At 34.5% G+C, this 18,127-nt stretch overlaps 1 protein-coding gene across 1 annotated transcript in view; it reads right to left on the reverse strand.

Moving 5' to 3' along the window:
• Positions 1-1,842: 1,842 nt before the first annotated feature.
• Positions 1,843-18,127, reverse strand: part of CAPZA2 (capping actin protein of muscle Z-line subunit alpha 2) — a 28,446-nt gene continuing 12,161 nt past the window's right edge. Inside the window, exons 2-10 of the mRNA XM_064422328.1 lie at positions 17,449-17,512; positions 15,411-15,462; positions 14,700-14,763; positions 13,935-14,141; positions 12,681-12,760; positions 9,799-9,877; positions 6,268-6,339; positions 3,706-3,768; positions 1,843-2,818 (exon numbers count right to left, since the gene is read on the reverse strand). Coding sequence (XP_064278398.1) covers positions 2,678-2,818; positions 3,706-3,768; positions 6,268-6,339; positions 9,799-9,877; positions 12,681-12,760; positions 13,935-14,141; positions 14,700-14,763; positions 15,411-15,462; positions 17,449-17,512 — 822 coding nt within the window. The 3' untranslated portion in view covers positions 1,843-2,677. The remainder of the gene's footprint in view (positions 2,819-3,705; positions 3,769-6,267; positions 6,340-9,798; positions 9,878-12,680; positions 12,761-13,934; positions 14,142-14,699; positions 14,764-15,410; positions 15,463-17,448; positions 17,513-18,127) is intronic.

An 18,127-nucleotide genomic window follows, 5' to 3' on the forward strand; every position in this document is an offset into this window, starting at 1 on the left:
TTGCAGATGTTTGCAAAAAACAGCTGCTTACTTGCAGAAGTTAAAAACTCCTTAATATAAAGGGGCACTAAGATACATAAGATGTAATACACTTCAAAAACACAAGCATTTTACAAGTCCATATTACAAGCCATAATGTCTATTACATCAAGATTCAACAATACAAAGCTTGTCTTTATATTTAAAAATAGAATATAAACAAATAGTAGTTCACATTAAGACAATTGCCACAGCAAAATTTATCAGAGAAAGTGCTTTACCTACAGAAAATAGCCTAAAGCCTACCAAGCAAGCTCTAAAATTCTCCAATTTAGAAGTGGTAGGAATAGAAACAAAAAAAAAGTGCAATTGACATCCAAAACTTTGCTAGAAATCAAGAACTCCAATTGTACCATGTGCTTCAGCTGATAGTCAGGTCAGCTTCATCTGAGGAGTCATTACCCCTAAATATGATACAACACACCATTTTGAAAAAGTAACAGAATAGTTGATTTACTTACAAATGGTTTTATTGAAGCTATAACTTAATAAATTTGATATTCAAGGTGTAAAGTTGTCTCACAGACTAAAAATTAACACAAGAAAAAACATAAGTAACACAGATTTACTTATGTTATCCAACTGGTAGAATTGAACCTGAAGGAAGCAATTCTTTCTAGTTAAAGAATTAAGACTATCACAGGACTAAACAAACAGAGAGGGAAATACAGTAATAGAGTACTTCACAGTAAAATACCTCTTTTTTTGGAATATATTTAAAACTAGCTCTTTATTTCAGGTAAGAAAAATAGCATTCTGACTTTTAGTCAGTGCCGATTCTGAAAATTTGCAACATTCTAAACAGCTAGAAAAGTTACTTGCACCGTTGTTGCCCATTAACAATTCCCCTAACTGTCCATTCACTGCCTTTTTTTACCTTGTTCTTAAATATATTGGAAGAAATTTTTCAATAGCATTTGTATTTAGATCTTGGTTAAGACTGACAGGCTGACTTGACAGTGACTCAGCATTTATTATTATCTCACATGCAGCTTTTATGAGCTAATTTGAAAAGAGCAACATGGTTCAGGAGCTGAACTACAAAGACAATTGAGAGGGCAACTATCCAGGAAGACTGTGGTAGAACAAATCCCACTCTTCTACTAAACAGTTTAGTACTGTAAAGTAGCAGCAGTTTCAAGAACTTCTATACCTCTGTGTAAGAAAGCACTGAAGAACAGAATACTGGGATATTGCTATTAAAATTCAACCAACAAACTACTTCATATGTACATTTTTATACTCAGTACAAGTCTAGACTCTCTTGCTACACTGTAACTTGAAAGTTTAAGGTAATTAGATCATGCTGTAAACAAAGACATAAAACATTTGTGTAAGCTTTACTCGTTTAGGAGTGTGCATAAACACCTGTCTTCTAAAAAAATAAAAAAGCTGTTTAATTTTAATTTATGAGCATATAAGTAGGCAGCATATTGTAAAACAAGTTTTTATCCAATTAAAAATGAAATCTATGCATTTTATGGAAGTGTTACACAGCATTTATAATGAAGTCTGTGTTTTTAGATACCTGACATCCATTTTCAAAATGAGATAAAGAATTCTCCAAACAAATGTATTAATTTTTGGTCTTGGAATTTCTTCTATTCTCTGTAGCCAATATGAAGCTAAAATACACCTGTTTAAAGTAGACTTCCATATGCAGAAGTTTTTTCAATACAGATGAAAATGATAATGATATTACAATCCCTAAATATACAAGTTTGTGGCTGTTTCAAGCAGAATTTTAAAAACCTTTAGAAACACCAAAAATAGGCTATATCAGGAAGCAATCTGATACTCAAATAAATAGAAAATTTGCCTTTTAATGTCACATTGAATTTTAGTACATTTCAATCCAAGAAAAAAATAAACAGACATAGTAATGAGTACAGGATTATATATATTACAATATGCCTTGTTATAATACATTTGTAGCTTTACGATAAAAAAACCTGGAGGGCAGATGGAGTTCGAGCTCATAATTGTCAGAACAAAGCATTAAATGCATTTCTGGAGTAAGTATTTTTATTTAATTTCAAAACCTTTAAACAGCATTAGACCTTGGCCTTTTCCTTAAAAAACATAATTAGCTACCATGGGGCTAGCAAGTATGTCTTCTAGGTTGAAATGGTACAGAAAATGCTTTTCCCAATTTTACATATAATGAAAGGACAGGTGATTTCAAAAACAGCACCTATGGCAAACTCCACTTTGACTTTGACCTAGAAATGCATGTTACTCCACAAGGATTCCACAAGGAATCTAGCAAATTTTGCAAGTTGTCCATTTCACATTAAAGCAAGAGGAAGGGTTATCATATGCAAAAATATTTTTTCCAACTGTTCTTAATGTGTAATTGAAAACTAAAGGCATGGTCTCTTCATTATAAAAAAATAAAGGTACAACGGAAACTCTAAAGGAAGATATTCAGCTATAGTGAAGTTGCAACCCTCTGAAAGGAAGGAAAAAGAAAAGAAGTCAATTAGCTAAGCTTTGTGCTCTAACCAAACTACTTACAGTGATTTTCAATGGCAAAAGCCCATGCTGACTGGGTGATTTGACAGTTCCAAATATTTTTTGTAATAATTTTTATTTGTATACAAGGACACTAAAATGATCCAGTCATGCAATGTTCACTTTAAGCATTCTGCATCTCTTTTCCAATTTTATAGCTAAGGATCTTGTTCCAGTCAATCTTGGTGCGGGTAACTGGCAACTGTCGACGTAAGGCCTTGAAAGTAGTGTCCGACATAGTCTGATAGTTCTCACTGATAGCAGTCTGCCAAACACAAGGTCATACAAAACAGAGACAGTGAAAAACACAACTAGGATGCCACATAAACATTCTCTGACTCAGTGGCCTGCCACTTTCTAAACAGGCTTAATACAAACATGAATCAAAATAATACTTAATGAAGAAAAGCTGTTAGATATAGATTGAGACTATGTGAAGAAAATTAGTGGGACATGTAATAAACCTGGCCATAGCCAAGGTGTTTCACCAAACCACAGTGTGGTTAATCAGCAGCATGAATAAAATGCTGATCAGTTAGCTCATACATCATTAATTCCAGACAGAAACGTCCTCCACTGTTTTTCCTGTGGGGCTGCTAAAGTCAGTCCACAACATTATTTGAACTTGAATATAATGCATACTATAGATACTTCAAGACTTTTTATTAAAGAGTATTTCTTTCAAACTGACAACACAGTGTCTGAAATTTACCTTATGTTCAAAGCCTGAATGAACATGTATCCACTTCTGCAGAGGGTATCTAGAACAGATACACTTTTCTAACTTTGAAATGACTAATTGAAAGAGGTAATGCCTATAGTCATATTTAGCAAAGCTGTCTAACAGAATAGCTTCTGAACAGAATCTGTACAAAAATTCCACTTAGGGAATGCAGTAACTCTTTATGACATCAGAATTGCTGATACTTAATCATGCAAGGAACTTTTCTACTCTCAAAAGATTACTTCTGTTTTAATGTTAGGCAGGTGAGCACAATCACCAGAAGGTGTGAAAATGAAAGACGGAATTAGCAGCATGTAAACTATTTACATGGAACTGCATTACCTTGCTGGTTATGGAATACTAGCTTTGGTTAAGTATATGGTAATGCTATAAATATGAGTAAGAATACAGTATTTATTTCAACATACCTGATATTCATTTTCTGCAGCCTCCACAATTTTTATAAATTCCTTTGCTGTCTGGGCTTCATTCTAGGAAAAAAACATTTGAATTAGGTCTGACATAGGACCAGTTGGATTATGTTTTCCCTATAGTTATGAGTGATGTCAGGTAGACTTGATGAGAACACTTGACCGTTTAGTGACTAAACCAAAACTGAGCATTCATCCAAAAGGCATATGCCATATGATGATGATGATGTGAGAAAAAGAAAATCAAAGTGCAACAAGTAAAAAGAATGCCATGAAGGTCATTAACATATTTTGATTAAGAATTCTATGGTGTGATAGAAAGACATACACCATTTGGAAAAATTACAGTGCACACCCAAATCTCTAAAAACATGCCAAGTATAGATAACATTATCAATGCTATGTTTCCAGTACAAATTCAAGAAAACTTCAAGAAGTTATAGTAGAATATAACCAAGAAACCAAAACAGATTTGTTTACCACTAAACATTCTGAGTCTGGAGACTAAGCTGAGGAAAACACTAGACTTTATGTATCTGGTATTCCAAGATCATCCCCAAATGCATCTTGCAAAAATGAGGGTGCAAATTTCATCATGACTGGTAAGGATGAGGTCAGAAAAGAAACTGTTTAAGGATGCATGTGTGTGTTTTTTAAAAAAATAAAATACGCCCCATCAGTCAATCTGGAGGTCTATTTGCTGAAGTGCTGAAAAGAATCCAGCAGGAAGTGAAGGTCCATTAATTTCCAAACTTCCAATTACCATTAGAGACATCCTTAAGAGTGCTTTTGCAGAAGCTGTTGAAAGTTAAGAGTGTTCTTGTCGCATGTAATCCCTCATTCCTGCAAAAGCAAAACTCTGACAACTTCAACCATAACTGGTTTGAAGTTTCAGTGAAACTGCACCTAACAGCTGTGAAAGTGCTCTTGGACACAGCAGGAGATATGAAGGAGAAGGCAGAGAGCAAGCAGATGCACAAATGAAAAGGTTTTGACTTTTCAGTGAACTGAGGAAATGCTTTCAAACGCTCTGCTAATGAAAGGAAAAATTCAGAGGTATGTCTTATTTGTCTCAGAAAAACAAGGGATAAGAAAATAACCTTCAGCAAAATTATTCACAGCTCTAGCAACAAGAGAACTCTTCAGTCATTTATTTCTGTTGTGCCTGTTAATGGTTTTTAAATGGGTTCTCGGACAACCAACAAAAAAGAGGAGTCATTGAGGGTCCTTTTAATCTACCTACTATTTCTTCTCTGTGAAATAAGAACTTGTACAGCCTCTGCCCTCTATGAAGCTCACAGCCAAGGTTAAAAATTAGTAACCAGCAGCATACTTGCTCTTGTTTTAGCTAAGTTATGTAAAAGATGTTTTCCTACTCATGGGTCTGCTTTACTGAATTGCAAAGCAGGATTAAGTTTCCTCCCAACAGTAAGTAAAGCAAAACCTATTGACAGGAGAACTGAGTTCCCTGAAGCAACTCTTACTTGAGTGAAACACTAAATAGATCCCTTTGCTCCAGGGAGTCAGAAGTCATTTTATATCTACAGCTCCAGAAGTGATATCAGTTGGCACCACATTCCCCCATTTTTTCTGGTGCTATTTGCAACGAAAAAGCCAACAAGCCTTGCTTTATATTAACAAACAGTGTTCTTTATTGATGAATTGAGCTATTGAGCCAAATTGGCCACTGCTAGTCATTATCATTAAAATACTTCTACTGTTCACTTTTACAATTTCTCTTTGCCAGCTTAACCTCAATGTCTTAAATTTTATTAAAAAACACTCCAACAGGAAATCTTGCCGTTCATAAATGCCATTATAGACATTATTTCAGAAGCAGTAGCAGCTCATGGTGGAACATTATCAATCCTTAAAAAAATACATCTGGTACTATTTCCAAACAATTTTTATTTCTATTGTTTGCTCCTCATTACTATAATAATTCATTTGGCAAGAGTTGAAAAAAATTATGCTTTAAATAAGAAGTGTGTTATGGTTCTCAAGTTGAACCATGTCTGAAAGGGCTTTTTGTACAGAGCAAGACACTGACAGCACCAGTTACAGACAGAGAAAATGAAGGGAGAATACCCACTATTGCTTCTCAATTGATACCATTTGTTTACTATTTTAGCATACTTGTCTTCTTGCAGTGAGCAAAGGAGGCAATCTCCTAGAATGTACAACTAAAGTCAGTTGTTTTAACTCAAACCTTCTTCATATTCAAAAATCAATTGTATAGGTCATTCTGCAGACCAAAGTTTAAATACAGCAGAAGTGCAGGAAGACTGATAAGCTAATTAAAGCTTTAAAATCAAAGTTAATGTAGCTTACATAAGCCACATGCAAGCATGCACTGATTTTTTTTTGCTTTTGTTTTTAAATGCATGTTAGGTAGAAGTAGTAAATACTGCATATAAAATATCTGTAAATTTGAACATTAATTCCCATACATGTAGAAGAACAAACTTCTCAAAACTTCTGAGCTTCTCATAAACTTGCCTTTTTTAAATTAAAAAAATCACTTCAATATAATTGTTAAGGTCCTTAAAGGTCACTTACAGACACTGTTAGAGAATCTTGTATGTCTTTATGGCTCACCAGCTGAACATTACCATCTTCATAATAGTGAACCTATGGAAAATTAAACAAAGAACCTCATATCAAGTTTTAGAAATCAACAACATGCAGGAAAATCAAAGTGTCGTGTTATTTATCATAGTAAGAAACCTATACAAATCAGTCAAAACCACATACAGAATGTTACAGAACAAAACTAAAACAATGCAGAATTTACTGGTTTTGAGGACGAATACTGAACAGGCTAGTCTGGAAACATAATTTGAGTTGCTGTGCCTTAAGTGGTATTTCAAGCAAAGAAGTTTAAGTTTTGGTTAACATCATGAAGACGACAACACCTTATTTAGGTGATCTTACTAGAAACTCTTGAAAGGAATAGACTAGACCATTCTAAATGGTGAAGATATATTTAAAATTATAATAGTTTTCGGAAATTTTTAAAAATTATAATAGTTTTGGGAAGGTATCAGGATACTGGAAAGATATTCTGCTTGCCCAAATTGCCCCTGTTTTCTAGGGATAGTGCAATGTTAAGCTTCCCTTTCTAGCTCTGTCTGGTTTGGTATTTTTCTCTATTAGATATGTCTCAACAAATGCTGGTATTTATCTAGACAAAGCAGTTCCTAATGTTAGATAGCAAACAAGAGTGAAATTATTTATGCTTGAAATGCTGTATCTACAGGACAGCTTTCTTGATTATTTTGCAGGAGAACACTAAAACTCTACGCAAACTAACTTAAGTACTTTTAAATACAGTTGGGACAGATATGAAAAGGTTTAGTTCCTAATAAAACTGTTGAAAACCTAAAAATCAGGAAGCATATATAAAACTATATGTGATCATTAACAACAATTGATATCAAAGCTATGCAGGTCATTGACATTTAAATAAGCATCTTTGAAGACTTTTTACAAGTTTGATAAGTCAAGATAGTCAACATAGCTGATGTTATGACAAAATGAAACATTTGTGTCTCACCCTGTTAGATGACATAACATAGTTTTGAGATTAATACAAAATAGTATAATTTCCTATGCATTATGATCATATGTGCAAAAGACCCTCAACTTTATAATAACAGAAAAAACATGACAGTATGACACAGATAAGGAAGGGTTTCCTATAGGAGTAAAACATTATTTCCTGTGATTCATCTTAAATTATGATTTTGCTTATTGTCAAATACTTGTTTTGGAACAAAAGGTATTAACCTAACCACAAAAGAAGTTTCTTTTCAAATCAAACATTTCTGGGTATAACCTCTGCCAGTCTTTTTCAATTCATTTCCTAAGAGATGAGAAGTGCTTACTCAGTGCATAATTCTAAGAACTCCCAAGGAAGCAGCAGAACCCAAAGTTTCCCCTTGTCCATCACGATTCACTGCAGAGAGCCCAAACCTCCCCTGTGCTCTGAGGCCAACACCAGCACGAACATCTTATCTGTGTAACTGAGTCACATTCTTGGCAAACACTCAGACTTAAAAGCTTAGCTGAGATGGAGAGTCAAATCTAATTCTGGGATGTGTTATATCTTAAACAAAATACAAGAAGTAACTGTTCTGTACTATACCTCACTGCTGACATCCTTCTAGAATGCTAGGTCTGGGTTCAGAAGACTACAAGAAGGAGGATGTTTATGAACAGAACCTCTTGGAAAGGTTAACTAAGGAGGGATGAGAATAACAAATTATCTAAGAGATAAAATTAGTAACCAGTACACTTATCATTGTTTTTCATGCACAGTTGGAGCATGTTAAATGCCACAGGGACTTAGTTTTAGTAAAAGGCTCTGCTTTTGCATTTCCCCTTACATATAATTAAAGAAAATTAAACAGAAAAGATTTTGACAATTGAGAATCTCCTACACCAGAATTAACAGAATTTATGAAGAAAGGAAGACATTGTGGAAGAGATCTTAAAAATACTGAAGACACCTGAAAATAGCAGGTGATGCTGAAATTTCTCCCAGCTTATTAGTAAAAGGTCTCATCAGAAACAATAGTGTATTGCTGTCTAAGATTTTGCAAACAACACTGAATTTTCAGTACTCTAAAATTATACTAATGCTGTAGAGGCTTCACTTTCTAGAAAAATATTTTACTCCTTAAACAGAAAAAATTAAAATGCTTTTTTTGTTTGTTTTGTGAGGTGAACAGAGAGCATTCCCAGAAGAAATTGTACACAATTTCTAAAAATTTAAAACTGAGTTCAAAATTCCTTGGTGAAACAAGTAGTTACTACACAAGCAAAAAAGTAGAACTTTTCATCACTCTCCAGAACACAGACTCTAATGAATATAAATAATGGCTTGATTAATGATGTGAAATAGTACTAAAAGACAAAATCATCTGGTGCCCAAATGGAAAAACTGAACCTGGATAAATTCCTCGTTCAAACCGTTATTTTGGCTGCTGCCCTAACCTTTCCAAGAATTAAGTGGACACCTGCTTCCTTGTTCTGGAAAACCTCTTAAGACATTAACCAAAAGTGCACGCTGTGGAAAAAAAATGCCTGATTTGCTGCAAGTTGGATTTAAGTGACAAAGTCTTGAGAGGCCTAGAAGTAACTTAGGGTGCTGCTTACCATGACTGTTGTGATCTGACAACATAATAATGGCTGCTCACATCTTGACTATCATTCCAAATATTAGCACCAGCATGGGAAAGCAGATTCAGGGTCCCCTTGCTTGGGTTAATCTAAACACAGCTACCACATCCTAAAATAACATCCTAGCCTCCGGCTAGAAAAACATTCCTTTGTATCTTCCTTCTGCAGTCATCACTGAGCAGTAAGGACAAACAAAACTCATGGGGGCACAAAAGCAGCAAGAAAAATACACTTTACTTTGTTGTGTTTAAAAAAAAAAGAAAAAGGTACTACACAGAAAGTCAGACTGCACTAAGTTTCTAGTCCCTGATCCCAGAACTGTTCCCATTAACTGCTGCAATGTATGTGCACACATTCCAGGGAACCAATCCAGGAAGTTGAGTCTCCCTGCCTACCACATGACAGTCAGACTTCCTTTGGTCTCAGAACTTCTGCCTGTTTGGAATTCTTCCTGAATGCCCTAAAGCCAACAGGAATGAAGAATAAAGTGATTCAAAAATTTCTGATGGTGGAATTGGTGAAATGAAAGGTTTCCACCTTTCTGAGCAATATGATAACATTAAAAAAAACCCCACTATCAGTTAAAATGAAAAAAAATTCTACTTCAGAACAGGCCTACTCTCAGGAAGGGCTTGTCTCACTGTGAATTCAACAGGAAACCAAAGGCCTAGCTGAGGTGAATACACCTTCCTAAGTCCTCTGAATCATTACATTAAACACTTACTTTATGTTTTTAAGGATTAGATAAATATGCAAATTAAGTCACTAACACTTAAGTGAATGAGCATTGCTGCCTTGCTTATTATGTCCCCATTTTTCTCTAACATATTTGATACACTGGCCTGAGTCTCCCTTGATAATGACTGGAGACTTTATGGCTCAAGACACAGTTTGAGATAAGCATACCTGAATTTTCAAGATGCCAGCCACTTGAGTGGTTGAAGGGGTGATTGTAAACTTCCATTCTGACCTCCAACGGCCATTCCTTAAAAAAACAGTAAAACAGAAGTTGGATGTCACCCCATCAGTTATGAAAAAAAAATCCCAACATACAACTGATAGGCAAAGGAAACCAGAGAATGAAATTTGCAGTGCAACTACACATGCAGAAAATCTTCCCCTAAAGATTCAGCATCGTAATCAGTCATAAAGAGAACAGAACTGTTTCCCAAAATATTTAACCCCAGTTTTTGATGTGGACCAAGGAGATTTATTATTAAGGACCTTTTAACAGGAGGATTTAACTTCTGAAAAATACCTAAAGCCTCCAATGTTCTTTCTGTCCTGTAGTATTAGTTAGGCACACAGAGTCAATATTTTGTTTCTAGGACGTGGATGTTTTGCTACATCAGCCGAAGTCACACTTCACCTCAGGCTATCAAAAACTTAAATGGAAGGAACATTAAAGTAGCAAGACTTTCCTGCTGCGTGTAACTGTAACTAGGCCTTTCAGCTCTTCTAGCATTTCCCTTCCAGGACAACTATTTCCTTCCAGTTTCCTTCCACAAATTCAGAATCCTTGCCAAAATGCCTAAAGGGAGTTTCAAACACCTGGAAAATAGTATGGCGAGTAGTTTGACCTGATTTCTTTCCTGTAAACTAGACACCATCTTATTTAGTGATGAGATTAGTGGATTAGAAAGTTGGTACTATAGAGCTGAATTAAGAAAGCACTGCATCAGTCCATGATTTGTCTTGTGTTTGCACTTAAAGAAGGAAAGCAAGTTGATAGTAGGTGTTCCAATGCTGCTCATGTTAGGTGTAGATTCCAGTGCATTCAACAAGGGGAGAGAAAGACATAAAATATTAAAATTAAGAGCTACTAACAAATCTGTAAAATGACACAGATAGTAACAATGGTAACTATAAAGCCATTGGTTATTATTTTGGACAATATCCAAATTATCACTCAAAATATAGACTAAGTTGGCATTGCTAAGAAAACTGAAAGGATTGCCCAACTTAGTTTCACTAATACTACTAGTAGCCTTACAGACTGACCCACTGGTTATGAGAAAGCTCACATGCTGGATTATACCTCGGGGACAATTCTAGTTCCTGAATGCCAGGGATTCAGTGGCTAGCTAACAGATTTGTTTGCTTCTCAGCCAGTCTGTGGTCCCTTGAAGTTAACATGACCACAGTTTTTTCCACTCTAGGATATTGTTTTTGTCCTTAAGTTGCTTTTAAAAAAAAGGAAAAAATTCAAGTTCAGAAGGATTTTTGTGTAGGAAATGCTCTAAGGTAAAAACAACACAACTTCTTTATTTAGCTTGGCTGACTTAGAATGTTTTGTAAGAGATTAACTTTCCTCTTCTTTCCTTAATAAGCCATATATCCTACTATGTTGATAGTATTTCAAATAATCACAAAGTATTTTGCTTTGGTATATATTGGTTTTCTATCACCCAACAAACTTACTCCCATAGTAGGATGACAGACTTGCAAATGCCTAAAAAGCAGGAACACCTTGGGAATAAGTATTGGCTGTGGCTTGGGCTGGATAAGCAGCCATACAGCTGGTTAGCTGAGGACTCTGGTTAACTTGGAATAACTGAGTAACTGAGGAATCCTAGTTAACTAAATCTCCCAAACCAATATGCATTTATTACAACTTGCTAAGAACAAGCATTAGAGTCTGACTACTCCTGAAAAACTCTTAAAAACATGGTCAAATATTTACCCATAGATGCCCAATCATAACTTTAACAAAGAAAACTTTCAGTAAAGATTTTCTCCATCTATAAAAGGTTGCTACACATCTGTTCTTCTTAAAAGACTACAAAATTAATTATTTGGAATACCAAAATTCGTTCATACTTCCAAACTAAAAAAAAACCCGAAAGTATTATTTCAAGTTACTTCTAATATTGATGTAAAACATGTAGACTTAACAAGTCAAGTTTAAGTCAGTAAGAATAAATATTTATTATCTGTGCAAATTCAATAAAAATCAGTGTACTGGGCAAATAACTGATACATACACATGCTGAAATTACTATGGAAATGTAATATCCACCTCCAGAATCAAAACCCAAAGACTTCAGTACTTCAATTCATTACCTGAGGGATTACTAATATAAATTGCAAGCAGATGCAAAATAGCAAACTAAATAATGAAATACCTTTCTTCTGACAATTGCATATAAAGGCTATCTTTAGGATATTACAACCTATTCTTGATACTGTGCTATTTTATGTCAACTCTGGCCAGTTTCCTGTATGGAGCTATCCAAAGTTCACTCCAGACTGTGGAAAACATAATTCAACCAAAGCCAGGAGAAAAAAAAAAAATCTGCAGTTTGTAAGATTTTATTTCATCCAAAATCACCTTTATCTGTCTAACCCCAAAACTGATCACTTAAGTCCCACTATACAGTGGATTTTTAGTCATTTTCTTTCTCTGAGAAATTCAAACTAGAAGGAACTGTTCTTATTCTGTCATTCAAAAAGGAAGCAAAACAAGCCAAAGCAACTGTATTAGGGAAAACAGCCATGAATATTGGTGTCAGTGTGATAAACAGGAAAATTAATCATGTATGTCATATGTGTAATATGGAATTTTGCAAAGTTCTGCAAAGGACATGCAGCTACACAGTCTACCATTTTACCTACCACAACAGAAGAGATTTCTACGGTTTTAGCAGAAAAATTAGTGAGTGGAGGGAGAAGCAGGGTCCCAATCAAGATATGCATCCACCTTCTTCTCTGAACTAAGTATTATCAGTGTAATGGCACTTATTCAGTTTGCTGTACTTTACTGCCTGTGGATCCACACAGAAACTTACCAAAAATTTTTTGCTTGAAACTGATGGCTCTCTATGCATGCAATAATGGTTTGCTGTCCATCAATCGTTTTACCATACACCTTAATTAGGAAAAAAAAAAAAAGAAAAGAAAGACGCAAAAAAACAAATAGTCAATTAGACCTTGGTCAAACTGCTTAGGTACCTGTTTCTACTATTTTTACATGAACTAAAATTTCATTTTGTAACAACCATTATGGTTAAATGTAATATTTTTACATGAAACAAAGTATTTATTACAATGCAGAAAATGTCTTAAGATTTAAAAACCTGATGGCAAATCATCTTAACTAAATTTTATATATTGTGAACTTCTTTTTCTACCACTACAGGAATTCTAAGCCTATAACAGTGACTACTGAGACAATATACATTTATTACCAGCTGGGTTTCAAACACCAGTTATCCTACCAACGATATGACAATTTAAACCTGTACAGAATAGCAAAAAGGGTGGGTTTGGTCCTTTTTTTCTCCTTTATCCCCCCAAAATCAAATACTAGTAAAAATTATCTCAGAGAACATCCAGTCTGGTTTCCTTTACAGGAACTGGAACTCATCTGACTGTCTGGGAATCCAATCCAACCTGTTAACTCAGCAACTGATATACTTTTTCCCCCCCTAATTAATTTTTCTGTTACATCAAGCACAGAACAGCTATCAATAGATCAGTTTGCTGAGATTTAAATAGTCATAGGGCTTATAACAGCAAGCAAATAATATTTTAGTCCAGACTAAGAGGTTTTATTTTAAGAAGCTATCAGAACCACCAATTCTGGTGATAAGAATACAGCACTTGGATATAAAGGAGATATAATGGAGCAAAATCAGTTTGCTTTCCTAAGACTGTTTTGTCAGTAAATCAAGCCAAAATAGATGTTTCTATTTTATTGAATTTTTCTCCCATTCTAAGCAACAGTCAGACAGCCAAGATCAGCAGGATCAACCTGCAGTAGTCCACAAAATGTCTAAATGCACTACAAAATTTAAATAAAAATGCTCAAATACAGAGGTAAATCTTCACTATTACCTGCAGTAACCACTTGCTAATAATCCAACAGCTAAAACATTAAATTTCTGAAGCTTTTCTGCATTTCAAGCATTTCCTGCATGAACCCCCAACAGGAATAAATTCTTTACTGTCAAGACTGCCTGTCTTTCTGCTTTACAAATAGCTCCCTTTTAAAATTTGTATCTATCTATAGTGGTACAGTGGTTATGTAATTTATCACTTACTGTGCAGACACCATTTGGATAATGTTCCTTCACATATGCTTTCATTGCTGTTTCAACTGAATTTCTCCAGGACTCTATGGCATTTTCAACTTCATGGGGTCTAGGATCAGTAGCCTCCTTTCTTAAGTGATCAAATTTAAAAGAAATCTTGTTCTTGGGATCCAGAAATTTTCCATTTCCCAAATCACCATGTTCTGTTATCAAAACCTGTATTATAAAATTTAAATTTCATTTTTATATATATATTTATATTATATCAGATGTATTAAATCACAAAATTAGTTAATAACATTTGCTATTCAGTAAAATAAAAAAAAAAGCCATGCAAAATCTAATTATATCCTGCATTTAATGGGAGCTTAATCATTAAAACTTACATTTTAAACAAAATGTGCATACAGCAAGAGAGGAAAAGGCAAATATGATACACTGCCTCAGAAAAACAAATCTTGACTTTTACTCTCTTACTGCAACAAGCCAGGCAAGACAGAAATTCATGTCTTCTACTACTAATGATGGAGCAAATAGTTTTAACAGCTACAAAACACTGAATTCAGCCAATGCTGCTGACTAAAATTTCAAGCTCTTTAGATACCCCTGAATAATTAACTTATGGGACTGGTACTGGTACTACTGAAGGAGCACAATCTCTATGTTTTGGTAGGGCAGATGCATTTCTTTTAATTTTCTTGCCAAGAACTGTTCCAATAGCAGAACATCTTTAACAGTTTAAGGAAGATTGCAACTATTCCACTGTATTCCTACCTGTTCGTCGTAACCGTCAATTTTTACAGGAGTAAACTGGTCCAAGTTGTACTGTGCAAATGCACTACAAGAGAAAAAAACAAAAAAAAGCCTGTATCAAGCACAATCTGTTTCCTTAGTAGCACTTAAGGGATATAAATAATAGCTAATAATCTGGGCAATGATGCATTAAAAAATTGTATTAATGCTTTACCTGGCAGGCCAAAATTCTTGGAATCACTTTAGTGACTGTATTACAGATTCCAACTGCCATTACACAAAAATTTACATTCAGAAGTAAACTGATGTAGACAAACACCTAAGCTTTATAGTAACCCACAGAAACTGGAGGAACAGATAAAGTTTAAATTCCATAGGGATCCAACCTACTAAGTCACCTATCTCCACTCTCACAGAAGAAACTAATTTTGGCATCAAAGTACAGTAGGCATAATGTTCTAATACAGAAGGAGGGTCTAAGGATGCACTATCTTACAGATGTTCAAGTAACATCTACCATGAAACAGGAAATAAAGGTGCTCTAATCATTAGGATACAATACAGATCTCTCCTCTGCCAAGAATTTAATCTTGATCAAAGATGCCCAACACACACAATAGGGTTTTACTTGCCAAGCACACATCTTTAAATGAACTGCTTACTGATTATGCAAGTCCTACTGAAAAAACATCTTGCTGTTATGCAACTGAGTGTGTGACATCTGGTACTTACTGGGCTGCTCCTTCCCTGAGAAGATTGTCATTATTAAGCAGCAACCGAACATCTGAAAGGAGTATTTACAACAGGTAAGTACAGTTAACTCAGAAACTTGTTTCAGTCACATAACAAGTATCAACAGACTGTACAAAACAAACAAACAACAAAAAAAAACCCAACCCCAAAACTACTCCACACCCACAGAGATTACTAGGTAGGAAATTTATTACTTCATATGATATAATTTTCACTGAATGAAATTAAAATAATAGTATAGAAATGGATATCTTCCAAGACAATCTGGCAAAGAGATTTAAGCTGTATTCTACAGGCTCTAGGAATCTGTCAATCTAGTTTTTAGAGAAGCTCTGAGTGAGAACAGCACAGAATTCTACCAAGTTTCCTTTAAAATGTATATCACCAACTCCCTCACCCTATATTATTGTTACTGTATTCTGATGACACTGATATGGTGTGCATTGAACTTACTGGTTTTTAAGCCCTACCATTTTCAGTCTCATTCCTAAATGACACTTACTAGGCAGAAGATTATACACCACAACAGCATTTTTTCTACCACGATACAAGAAACATATGAATATAGAATAAAATCAGTACTCTCCTCAAAATTACTTAATATTTATTGTGCAGCAAATTTCTTATTTATGTACTTGACTTTACTAGGCACTGTCTGAATACAATTTAATTTACTGCTCATTAACTAACCAATCATTAGTCTCGTCCAAATATATTAAACTTCTAAATATTTCCAAGGTATCATTCAAGTGAAAAGTAAAAAAAAAAAAAATCTGGAATATATTTAAGGTATTTTTTTTCTTTAAAAAACAAACAAGCAAACCCTCCTGAAAGAAACCAAACTCTCACCCAAACCAAAACACAAAATACTCCAAAGCAAAAAAAGCCACCTCACATACTCAAAAAACTCCACACAAAACCAACCAACTAAACCCACAATTTTCTGAATTGGAATTAAAAGCTTTCTCTCCCTTTTTAACAAGGCAGCCTGAATCTCACTGAACATTGGTCAGGCATTTGTGATCAAATGTGCACTGTGTTTTCAAACACATTGTACCCTGCTATTGAGCAGGTAGTTGCAGCTATGAATTACCAAAACAATGAAGTTTATAAGCAGTACTACTCTAAGAAATTGTAATAAACTTCAGAAAGCTGTGTTAGTAAGCTGCTCACTTCAAAAATGAAGTACTGTTTTTAAATAATAATCAGCTGGCTACAGTTTAACTAAGAACAAGGTACTTGTAAAAGCATTGCATTCTTTAATAAAGTTAAGCTCTCTCCAGTCTGACACTGACTACAGGTTTAGTATACCAAATTTAGTTTTTTACTTAAATAACTTCAGAAACATTTGTAAGCCACAATTATAAAGCCTGCCATTTTATACTATATGTATGCCCAAATATCCTGATGACAGACAAACAACAAATTTTCTAACAAATAATATCTTATGTAAAGTTCAGTTTACCTAAACAACAGTTGAAAGAAGCTTATTTTAAGTTTCCTTTCAGTTTACCAATACACTCAGTAAAATGGAGTGCACTCAGAACTTAAAGGTTAGAAATATTTGGAGAATATTAATATTCTTTCCACAACTGGCAATAGGCAGTAGTCTTCTGTGTATTCAAGGTTAAGTATTTGTAATTATATTCTTTCTTAAAAAAAATGACCCTTTTTAATTTCAGCTAGTTTAATTTTTGTTGAAAAACATAATTGCCTATCAAATATGAAAAATAAGAGTATCTGTTTTCTAGCAGAAACCCTTGCAACTGTTAATTCATGACTCATTCAAAACAAAGCTTGTTCTCACATCACAAAGAAAAGTAGTACTTCCCTTGTTTTGCATTTAAACTTCAAGCTGTCTTGTGACTGCAAAGCTTATCATGCCCAGCTACAAAACCAGCCCTTGCAGCAAGGGAGCTGCTACAATATAATCTACATGAAACTCAGGAGAATAATCAGTAATGCAATTTTGGATATAGATACCTTAAATAAAAGGGCAGAGCAGACAGATACTCACCATTGAACACCTCATTGAATTCCCCAGGAGGAGCATGAATTATGAATTTTGCTGCTATACGCACCTTAAATACAAAAACAATCATGTGGTTGTATACTTGCATTCATTCCTATTCAAAGCAGGTAAGCATTATGAAGTTTTAACAGCCAGACATGAAATTGTATAACTGTTTCACATATTTGTTCTCATTATTTCAACTATTTGGTCTTTATTAAAAACACAGATTATAAAGTTCCACCTCTTCAAACACAACAGAGATTATATGTGATGGAAGCAGATGGTGAAATTGAGTCATTCATGTTTTCTTTTACTGGCAAACAGGAAAAGATGACTTTAACAAATAAGATTACCAATATATTCACCATCCATGTCAGCTTTCAGTCCATGGATATCTGGGAATCAATACAGAATCCAAGAAAGCCAAAAACCATGATGACGATGTATTTGATCTTCAAAGCTTCTCTTTCAATTTTACTACCTATCATATGGTTCTATACTTTCCAAAAGATCCACACTGACAGATTAAGCTTAAAAACACTGCACAGACACTAAAACTCGTAATTTCACCTGCATCTACTTAAGACCTGTTAGTACCACAGTACCAGCAGATAAAGCTTAAAAAGCCCTTGAGCTCTTAATTAGTAATTAATGGCCTTCAGCCACAACTTCTTGCAGAGCA

The sequence above is a fragment of the Passer domesticus genome, chromosome 5 (assembly GCF_036417665.1).
Source record: "Passer domesticus isolate bPasDom1 chromosome 5, bPasDom1.hap1, whole genome shotgun sequence".
Taxonomy (NCBI): Eukaryota; Metazoa; Chordata; class Aves; order Passeriformes; family Passeridae; genus Passer; species Passer domesticus.